The following is an 11,253-nucleotide window of genomic DNA, read 5'->3' on the forward strand; positions in this document are numbered from 1 at the left end:
TCCTGCAAACGCTTCCTGAGTTGCAGCAATTGGGTTCCTCCTGCCCCCACCCCCCCACCTCCTTCTCAACAGCAGGTCTGAAAATAGGGCTGTGTTTTCCCCTGGAGCAGAGCAAAGGGCGAGTTCATAAAGTAAAAGGTGTGGGAGCTTCGGGGTCCGGCTCCTGCGGGCAGCCAGACACGCTGCCTTGGCGCAGGAGAGGGGCCAGAGCTCAGCAGGCAGGGGGGATACCAACCCCACTCCGGGCTGATGGCTGCATGGAGGAGTCTCCACAATAAGAGATGTGGCGCTTGGAGACATCCACAGAAACAAGTTTTATTTCCCCTACCGTCAGGATTATGAAACCACAGAAGCAGAGTTTAAATATTTACAAAGTAATCCAGCGCCCCACAGAGATCAAGAGAACAAAGGATGAGGGTACCGAGGGCTTGCCCTCGCCGGAGAGAACAGCAAAGCCACGGAGCTCTGCAGCACGTGCAAAGAACAGGAGCATAAAATTGGCATCTGGAAGGTGAAGGACATGGTGAACCTTTAATGTGGCTAGTTGAAGGGGGCACTGCGAAGAAGCCAGCAGTGAGATGAAGGAAGCTGCACAGAGAGGACATTCCTTCCCCACCCACTCCTGCCACCTCCCACGCCAAGCAGCAGCAGCCTACGCCCCTGTAGTGGGGTGCTCCCGCACTGAGCACCGCCGGGGCTTCGCCACACTCCCACCGCATCGCAGGAAGACCAAAAATCCAAGCAGCCCACCTGCCTCCCCCAGCATCCGACCTCTGCAGGCACCATCCTTCATTTCATGAGTACAGACGGCTTTGTGCGTGCAGCATGGACGTGCAGGCTGGCTTTGCAGTACCTCTGCTCGGGGCCTTGCGCTCCCGGTAGCCGTGTTTCCTTCGGATGCCCAGAGCCACCCTCCATCTCCGTCGGTGGAAGCGGGTCGGCTGTTCCGGCAGGACTTGGGCGAAGCGCCGCTCTCCTTCCCCGGCAGCCAGCGCTCAGACCCACTACAGGGCCCATTTGCTGCTGCTCCATTAAGGCTCCGTTCGAAACCCGGATCTGGTAAAAAGCATTAGGAGCAAACGACAAGGATTTTCACGGTGGGGAATGGCACTCAACATGTTTTCAGGAGTCCCAGGAGTGAGAACTGTGGCCAGCAGCCCCACTCCCAGCCTCCCCTGACAACCTGAAGTCTCAGCTTTGGCAACGCTTTTATAGCTTATCAATAAAACACTGAATCAACGTGTGAGACAGGCCTAAGAGTCTCTAGGTTATTGCTACTGCGTAAGACAGGTTGGCTTCAGCCCTGGGGCCAGGGACTCCGAGCACATCCTTGGCGGGTCACTCTGAGAAATCATACTTAAGTTAAAAAACTGAGGCAAAAGACTAGTCTCTCCTGTTCAACTGGCTAGTGCTCGGGCACGCTAGCCAGCAGACTAGCTGGGTGGAGGCCACAGCGACACAGGGCAGCTCGGGAAGACACCATCCTTTCATCGTAAGGTTCTCTTTGATCAAGATCTTGGCTTTTTAATCAGCTCCAGGCCCAGCACCCTCCAGCCCACTCTCCACACAGGCTTGAAAGGACTGCACAGAGCAGACACCAACAACTATTTCAGTTCCAGGTAGATGCACATATCCACCCGCCCCAGAAAGGCCAGTACCAGATGACAGAGACAAGCGGGTGCCACGGAATGGTTTAAGGGGTTATTTAAAAACGCCTGAGGAAAAGGAGAAAATGCAGAAACCGAGAAAGCCCAAGAGGAGTCCCCAGCCCTCCCATATGGCTAGAGTAGTCGGGGAGATGGGAGAAGATGGGGAGGCACGTGGGACAGGTCTGAGAGCCGGCAGGGTGATGATAAACAGGCTTCCCAGTCAGAGGAAGCCACAGAGATGGCACGCAGTCAAGAAAAGCTTTCTTGCTAGCCACAAGCGCTCCTTGAGGTTGAAATCCATCAGGTAGCAGAGTAGAGCTGGCCTTTCAAGGCACGAGTGGAAAAGCTGTTCTCCTTTCTTTGCAGTCAGAGGGGATCTGCTCAACTGCACAGAATCCTTCAGCCACACTTTTTTTTAAAAAGCCACCTGGCTCAGAGGCCCACAGAAAGCAGCATCTGCAGGCCAGAGCCTCAGCAAACAGAGAGCTGCATCCCTCACCCTGGAAGAGGCTCTGGGTCCTGTCCAAATTCACTTCCTACCTAGCACTAGAGAACAACCTATGCCCCTACTGGCCCTCCTGTCTGATCCAGGGCTCAAAAGGGCCACTGGCACTCCAACGCTGCCAGATCAGCATTTCTCATATCAAAGCCAGTCCTGCAAAGTGCTTTTACCCCTGGTGTGCTCACCAAAGCACGACAAGAAAGTAAACAGACCTTCACATTCACCATCCCGGAACCAGCCGCAAGAAGGCCAGTGCCCCAGTTTGCTGCTGCAAAACCCAGCCGGAACATGGGTATCTTCCATTTCTTTCACCTCTTCTTTTAATCTCTGATGGCCCCACTAAGCTCAGGTCTCGGGTGCTGCTCTCACGGATGCTTTCAAAACCCTACGCTAAGCCTTCTGCCCCAGAAATATGTACCTGCTGCGACCGCCACCTCTGCAGGCTCAGGTATGCTGCAACACACAAAGTACTAAGGGATCAAAGGAAAGTAAGTGGCTCGTGAAAAGCCTGACGACAATTTTAGATATTCAGAGCACAGGGAGAAGCAGGGGAGCTATATTTTCTCTGGCACAAGCTAAAAGGGACTTAGCAGTAGACTCCCAACTCTGCAACAGGCCGTTGAAAGTGTGCAGACTGCCATGAGCCATACCCAAGCCAGCCGATCGACTTTCCTGCCTTTCTGGGCTCACCAGCAGGACCAGACGAATTTGCCCTGCCACAGAGCGTTCCTCTGCACATCTCCTCAGAGGAGCGTCCCGCCATCAACACCTTGCTGTCGCTACTGGGGAGACCGTCGGCAAGTTCTACGGCACTCTACATCCCCAGGAGGAACCCCACACCTCCACTTTGAAACATGTGCTACAGGAGAGTTGTGCAACCGGGAAACAACAACTTCTTCTGGGAGACGCGGGAAATCTGAGGAAGCATCTGATGAAGTCTGCCTAGAGGAAGAAACCAGGCGATCAGAGAGAACCTTACAAGGTGTATCTGCTTGTGCTCCTGAACCAGGAGGCAGGGTTTGCCTTGCAGCTTTACTTGGCACTGAAAGCAAAGCTGCCCGCGCCTCTCCTTTCCTTATTGCGTTTTTACCTACCAAATTGCAGAAAGGGAGCACATTCAGGGAGAGAGCAGGAGGCTTCAGGACCCCTGACACTGGGAAACACCATCAACAGAACGAAAACAGAATGAAAAGAAGCCGGTTCCAGGAAAACAAAGATGAGCTGTTTACAATGGAGTGGAGTTGCCACCTTCCCCAGAAAATGCCTCCCAGAGTCCCATGCCTCCGTCTCGCTGGATCAGTCACAGTTTCTTCCTTCGTGTGCCCACGGAATGGGGAGTTCACAGCTGCCATCACCGCAAATGAAGTGTGAGAACAATGGTCATGATCACCCCCAAGAAGAGGACAAAGGGAAGCCAGGTCTTCACAAATCCCCCTACACTGCAAAATGGAAAAAAGGGGAAGGGTTTAAACATTAAAAAAAAAAAAAAAAAAATCAGCAGAGAAAGACAAAAAGGGGGAGAAGGATGTGAGAATAACAGGAGAAATCAGAGGGAAACAGATGCCCTTCCGACTTCCTTATCCACTGCTGGCACTGCCACACACCACACATCCTCGAGATTCAGTCGGTGTTAAAAGTTGAGACTAAATCAGGTCCACGAATAACTATATCATGAACAACAGGGCTGGACTCTCCTTCCAGCTTAAATTTGGGTTGAAGACTAGCACATTTCGTATCTGCACAGATGGGAATGGTGACAGGAGACCACAAAAAAAACCCCAACAAACCGCTACTACAGGCCTTTCAGACTGCTGGTGTATTTAACCGAGACAGCAGGGACTACACTTGCCTAAAAGCTGGTAGAGAAGCTTTTCCAGAACGGGGAAGAATCAACAGAAGTGGAGCAACTCAAAAGCTTTATGTAGGGTAGTCCTCGCAGAATCTCCTCTTCAGGCACAAGGAGCTGAAATGGAGATTAAGTGCCCTTTCTAGTATGGAAAGCTCGGGGTTTCCCTCTTCACTCAAGCTGAAAGCTCCAGGGCAGCTGGAAATCTGACTAGTTTTTATGTAAACAAGATTCAAGAGAGGGAAGAGAAACCAGTAATCCTTGGAGACAAGCCATTCTGTGACCTTATGTTCTGACCTAACCCAGCCAAAAGACAACACAGAGTGAGATTTGCTTTAGCTAACATTTCCCAGATTCCAGGCACCCTAAATTAGCTGCCAGATACAGTATTTCGGGAGCAGCATTTAGTGCAACCCAGTAAGCACTCTTGGTTCTTTTCCTAAGAACAGGCAGCAGGCAGTGACAGTACCACCTACCAGCAACATACACCCACATGTTGTGGGGGAGAGATGTAACTCCCCTTTCCACAGGACAGGCTGAAGCTTTAGAGGGTTAGGAAAAACGAGAGAAACAGAACCCCTCTGCCTGCTTAATCTAGACTGCTCCTCAGCTCACCTTACGTACTTCCCATACAGGAGTGAGAAGAAGCAGAGTTTCACCATGTTCCAGGAGGTACTGTTATCGTATCTCATCAAGTTTAAGGCCAGAGCAACATGAGAATGGCAGTTATCACAGCAAAGGTTGTGCTGCAACAGAAGAAGGGGCATGGGATTAGAAATCCTGTTCCTGAGGCTCCCCAGCTCTGCAGCCTGCACTGGTGCAGAGCCACAGGTCCCACTCCTGCGGCAAGGACCCAAACACTGGGGAGATGTTCCCCCACACAGACAGGGACATCACCACCGGAGCCGTACCATTCGGTGCTTGTACTCCTCCGAGGCATCGTGTACAGCTGTGTCCCAGGCGTTGGGACCAGTGGAGTACACCTTGTTGGGATCCAGTTTCCAGTACCTAGAAGGGTGAGAACAGATGTCTTCACGTTACTGCTGCACCTTCACAACTTCTTGCTCTTCCCAGCAGGAAGATGCTTAAAGGACTGAAGAGAAATCTTATCAATGCATACAAGTATCTTAAGGGTGAGTGTCAGGATGGGTCCGGGCTCCTTTCAGTGGTGCCCAGCGACAGGACAAGGGGCAGTGGGCACAAACTGCAACAGAGGTAGCTCCAGCTGAATACGGGGGAAATTTTCTTTACTGTGAGGGTGGCAGAGCGCTGGCACCGGCTGCCCGGGAAGGCTGTGGGGTCTTCTCTGGAGACATTCAAACCCACCTGGACGTGACTCTGTGCAACCTACTCTGGGAGAGCCTGCCTCAGCAGGGGGTGGGACTGGGTGATCCCCAGGGCTCCCTTCCAGCCCCAACCGTTCTGTGAAATCCACTGCCTCGGGAGTCCATAGAGCTGAGCTCTTCAAGACCAACGTTTGCTGCAGAGCGCAGCAGAAACTACTGCTCAGCACCCTCAGCCTGACAGCACCCCAGCAAAAGAAACCGCAGACCTCAGGGGTGCAGACAAAACTCTGACCTGCTTTCACGTCCTGCGATACAAAACCTTCCAGCCATTCAAAACAGACACACAAAACCCAGGCACCTCTCTCCTCCCCCCAGAAAATCATTAACAGGATGTGAGTGACAACAGTTCACTAATATAGGGCAGGCAGCATTTACTTGGAGCATTTGTTGTTAACATTATATTAAAATGTTTTAGCCTTTTCTTTTCCTTTTTTTTTTTTTTAATAAAGGCTCCATACATCTCTAGTTATTAATACCATTACATTGCTGTCACAATTCTAAAAAGATTTAATTTAATGTGGTTTCTTGAAAAGCAGAGACAGTCCACTTGAATTAAGGCATCTGAACAACAAGAAAAGCAATATTATAGCATGTCTGTCTCCATGAATTAAAGGACATCTGCAGGTCAGTTGGTTAGTTTAATAAAAACTAACAAGAGCACTTACTTCACTGGCTTCCCAAATGCCATGTTGTCTTCCTACAAAAAAGGAAAAATGTCTCAAGAGGACAACCCCGCGCAATATTCATGACATGCCTCTTGCTGGAAGGCCTCACAGCCCACGATTGCTTAGTGATAAAACTGTCACATTGCCTCAGCAGTCTCAAGACACCAATCTTATTTGTGCGTCTGGATTTAGATTTCAATTGTTTTCATACTCCTGTTTGGAGCATGAGTATATTTATACTCTATACACGGTGACATCATCTAGCTATATGGTGTAAATACTTTGTTCCCCCTCTTTTTTTTTTTTTTTTTTTAATTGTTAATACCTTGTTGACCCAAAGTTGTAAATGTCCCAATCTGTTCAGAGTATTAATTACCTTAAATTAAACCCCCCTTACTTTCAAAATCCACCAGACTATAAAGCAGTTTAGAAGACTGGCACATACCTACACTAAGCAGCATGAAAGTAACAGCCATGCTGAGGAAGCTAGAACACAGCTTCTACTACTCAGATTTAAGATGACTGTAAGGAAATTTATGTCCAAAGCTCCTAATTAAGGGTCTGGACTGCAAGATTTTTCCTCTTCTGCTCACCAAACCGAACCAGTCACTACTCATCATATCCCCCAAACGACCTCCACTGGATAGCAGCCCACAGAGTAACAGCAAAGACCCATGATCTTCAGAAACTTCTAAAGCCATTACTTTGCAAAACTTTGAGCTGCAAAAGACAGGGGATGGTTCAAAAGTCACCAGCAAAGGCGAGAAGCAGACCAAGCAGAGATTCTCCTTAAGCACCTGGATCCATCATCTACTTACTGAGACAAAGTACGGCCCCGCAAAGTCCCGAATGACTCCAGTCGACGTGCAGATACCCATGTGGCCAATGATCGGGAAGAGCCACCTACCAAGGCAACAAGCAAACCATCAGGCTGAGGTATTTGTCCCCCGATCACACCGAGTGCGTGCAGCATACTGCCAGGAGACTGCTGGAGCGGCTGTACCGCCAGCTGCATAGCATGGGATAGATGGGCACAGTTAATGTGTTGTACGCAGCTGAGAGAAGAAAGCAGGTTGAGCCAAAGCCAGGCAAAGACCGGTAAAGACGCAGAAGAGGTAAAAGCGAAAAAGAAAAACGTGCAGGGAATACCCAAAGCTGTGCTGACAAGCAGGTCTAGTCAGCCCATCTGCGGGGCAGTCAGGGTCCAGGATTTCACTGTGACCGACGGCAGTTACAGCGAGCACAAGACTCCAAAGGCCTGCACTACACATGGCCCCGGCCCTGGCCAGTGTCCCAGAACAAACCCATTTGTGTATGCAAGTGTAAAGGTTAGATCCAGGAGAAACTGTCTTGAGATAAAATCAGACTGTCCACTTCAACAACTGAAAATAGGATCACCCTGCCCATCTTCCCATTCACGCTGCAGCTTTTCACAGCAAACTAGATTTAAACACCTCAGACAGAAAATAGGGCTCCTGGCTTCAGGAAGAACATTCCCTCCCCTAAATGATCCCATTGTTTCAAAGACCTTCTCCTTCCCGCTAGGTATCTACAGCCCTAGGGAGCAGCATATTTATATCCCAACCCCCTTCCATCATCATCGCTTAGAAGTAAACACTTCAGGGCAAGTTACAGCACTCTCCCACATTCTCAGGTTTGCTGACCTCTCTCCGATTTCTCACTCCTCTCTCCCTGAGGGACTGTGTGCAGTGACTAGTATTTCAGAAGAGACTACAGCAATGCTAAACAGCAACAGATTCACAAGCCACAGCTCATTTAGAGAGGTCCTAAAACTACCAAACTGCAAAGGGATTGAGACGGTTAGCTATTATAAAGAAAGACAAGCCGTACACACCAATAAGGGTAGCTGAGTTATAAATAGCATACAGCTCCTGTTGATAACATAACCCTACGACGTGGAGAAAGGGCTCTGCAAAGTTTGATGTTCTGCGCTTTCATCACTTACCCTCTGCATGCTCCTGTCTGGTGCAATGCAAAGCAGCCAGACAGTTTGGCTATCTGTGCAACATTTTATCAGCCAGAAGCGATGGCTGAATATAACGCTGTCACAGCATTGCCACCTTCAAAGGTCTAGACGCTTCTTCCTTTTTTTAATCCTCCTCTCAGCACTGACTAGCTTTCAAGCCTCCATATCCAAGGATGAGAGGAAACATCAGAGGGAGAAAACGGAGCTATTACATAGTCTAATGAGAAATCTTGCCAAATAACAGCACTGAAATTTCTGCTGCAAAACAAAACCAACAGGAAGATGCCACTATTCATCAGGGAATGAATCCACAAACGGATGCCCAGTGACTCTGGCAGCAGGACAACTCTTCATCAGTCCCAGTGGGAGATAAGATGGTTAAAAGCTTTGGAATGGCCTTCAGGAAAAGATTAAGGGTGGAAATTTTAAGCAATCAAAAAAAGAAAAGAGGTAAAAACCAGTGCTGGTTTGAAGCTGTATGCAAGACAGCAACAGGAAAGTTGCAGCTTCTCCTCACGGAGGAGAGTTACGGTGCCATTCCCAATCCTGGCACAGACCACACCACGTCTTCTACCTGACTTTCGGCTCTGGCTCAGTAAACATTATCACCTGATTTGAACCGGGAGGGAAGAGGAAGGCATAAAAATAAGCCTTTGTGTTCCCAGACTACCCCCAAAGCCACATTTTGCAGCTTTCATTTTCCCACGTTCTCCTTGGAGCCTGCTTACACTTGGCTGTCGGGCCTGGGAAGGCAAATCGACTTCTAACTCCTTTAAAGCAAAGCACAGAGGCTCTCCTCAAGGCAGAAGGTAGTCTAAGATCCCCGCAGCCAAACCCTTGCTCCAAAACCATGAAAGACTTCCCACGTTTCACTGAATCCCCTCCATTCCCGCTCCTGTAGGGACAAGCCCGCTCACCACACAGCCTTCCCCGCACCCCCACGCCCTCGCTGCGGGGAGAGGAGCACCCTGCCCCACGGACAGAATCCCACAGAGGCCCCGACGCAGCCTGGCACTCAGTCACCCCAAAGCAGGCCGAGCCCCCCGGGAGCAGGCCAGGCAGCCAGTTACCCCGGTCTGTCTGCCCCAAGCGAGCCGGCACCCGCTTACCCCAAAGCAGGCCGGGCTCCCTGCCAGCTCCGGAGCAGGCTGAGCGCCCGGGCACCCCGAAGGGGGCCAGGCAGCCGGGCCCGGGGAAGACGGGGGGGGGGCCCTGCCCGGGCCCGGGCCCAGGCCCAAGCGGCCCACCAGGCCCCAGGCCGGCCGCCCGCCGCCGGAGCCGGCCGGGAGCGCAGGGCCCGCACTCACGTCAGGACGGGGATGGGGGTCCACACCACGCAGTAGGGGAAGCGGCCGCGCTCGGCGTCCAGCCCGGCCCCACCGCCACCATTGAACTGCTTCATCTTGGCCTCCGCTTCCGCCATCACCGGGGCCCGCCCCTTGCCCGCCGCGGTTGCGTCACTTCCTGGAGACCGCGCCCGCTTCCGGGCACGGCCGGTAACCAGGAAGCGCCCGTGCGGGCCTCACCGCCCCGGGCCTGCCGGGCCCAGCGCCCCCGCCGCGGGGCCCTCCCCGTTCCCGGGGGGGGCGCCGGGCTGGAAGGGCTGCTGCTTGCCCAGGGGCGGGCCGGCGGCTCCCAGCCCCGGCACAGCCGGGCTTCGCCTCCCCCGGGCCTCCGGCGGCTCCGCGCAGGGCCCGGCTGTGTGGCCCAGCTCGGGTGAAGCTGCTCCAGGCAGGTACCGTCACCCTTCGCACCTACCTTGTGCGGCTTCGCCACAGGAACCGCAGCAGCGAGCTTCTCCCTGCTGCCCTTCCCCGGATCAGAAGCGGGGAGAGTCACCCCCGGGAGCTGCCGGGGCGAGGAGCCCCCTCGGGGAAGTGCCAGAGCAGAAATAAGCATCGCCCCGAGCCTCCCACGAGAGAGGAGGTACTGCAAGGGGAGGAACAGCATTTACAAATGGAGAATCGGATTAGAAAAATAACAATTGCTTTATTAGGAAGTTTAATTCAAACTACACGAGAAAGCTGAAGAAGAAATGTTTATTCCAGATTTCCACCCCACCACAACACACTCGGCAAAATACAGAGTGACAACTCACTGAACTAGTGGGAAGAACAGGGAGGACAGCGCTTGCCCCGGCCAGCAGACCCAGGGTGGGGAGGTTCTGCCCAGCGGGTGCAGAAGAGCTGCCGAGCGTCCAGCCACCCCCCTCCTCTTCGCATCCTTCCATGCTTTCCTTGGAAGCCGCTTATTTCCTCCTCACACGGACCCCTTGAGCTGCATTTCCCTCCAAAGGCCCATAGTTACCAGAGCTCTCCAGCACGGTTTGTGGTGTTACACAGCGTGATGCCAAGGGGGTTTGCTAATAAAACAGTCTTGTCCCCTTCCTGCACGTGGTTGGGTTCCTCCTCCCGCGTAGCTCCAGCACACGGAGCAGAGGCAATGCAGAGCCAAGCACTCTGCTCACAGAAGGTGCTGGCTTTTGTTATCAGCAAATCCCGTTAATGGCAAGAGCCACACTCCCAACGGTCATCACAAACTTACAGCTTCCACGTAACAGCCCCACTTCTTACTGAAATTTCTCTCCATCAAAGACTTATCTCCATGTGTTTGGCTTTCCATTACCTGACTTTGTTCAATAATTAAGCCGAGTCCAGCCTTCCACATTTATCAACGTGTTCTCTGTTCTGGGGGCAGAACAGCACTTACGTGCTCACTGAATTTTAGCCTAGTGAAGCTTCCAGGTTGAAAGCCCAGGAGATCCGTAACCTCTACCTATAACAGAGGCACATCAGAGACACCGATTTCCAGTTGCCGACATGGCAGTAGAAAGCACTGGCTAACAGTCTAGTGCAGAGGTAGCCTACCTGCCCTCAATATACGCTAACTTGTCACTGGAGTACTCGGGCTTCACACAACTAGCTTAGTAACGCACTGAAGACTACATTTCCTCGCCTCTACTGAGCCCTCAAGAAATCATCTAACATCCCATCTCATTTCCTAGTCTAGACCATGTTTTAGGACAGCCCCTCCAAGACAGGGGGCTGCTTCAGAGGCATCCAGGTGGAAGCAGAGCCATCCACCACGGGCGCAGAGTGGCTCAGGTCTTGTCTCAGCGTGACCTGTCACTGAGTTGATCAAGAGCCTGAGATCGTGCCCCTCGGAATCTGATAGTGAGGGAATTCACAAAACAGTCCAGTTCCAAAGGAGAAAAAGCTGAGGAAATACACTCTCGAGAGCAAAGCCATGCCCGGTGCT

At 52.0% G+C, this 11,253-nt stretch overlaps 1 protein-coding gene across 1 annotated transcript; it reads right to left on the bottom strand.

The window, feature by feature from the left end:
* Positions 1-299: 299 nt before the first annotated feature.
* On the bottom strand, positions 300-9,454 carry TMEM222 (transmembrane protein 222). Its single transcript, XM_056333756.1, has 6 exons — positions 9,303-9,454; positions 6,827-6,911; positions 6,009-6,040; positions 4,909-5,005; positions 4,613-4,743; positions 300-3,590 (listed from the first exon to the last, which is right to left on the bottom strand). Exons 1-6 carry the CDS (start codon positions 9,416-9,418, stop codon positions 3,503-3,505), a joined length of 549 nt encoding a protein of 182 aa, XP_056189731.1. The 5' UTR covers positions 9,419-9,454; the 3' UTR covers positions 300-3,502.
* Positions 9,455-11,253: the final 1,799 nt, after the last annotated feature.

The sequence above is a fragment of the Falco biarmicus genome, chromosome 3, assembly GCF_023638135.1.
Source record: "Falco biarmicus isolate bFalBia1 chromosome 3, bFalBia1.pri, whole genome shotgun sequence".
NCBI lineage: Eukaryota > Metazoa > Chordata > Aves > Falconiformes > Falconidae > Falco > Falco biarmicus.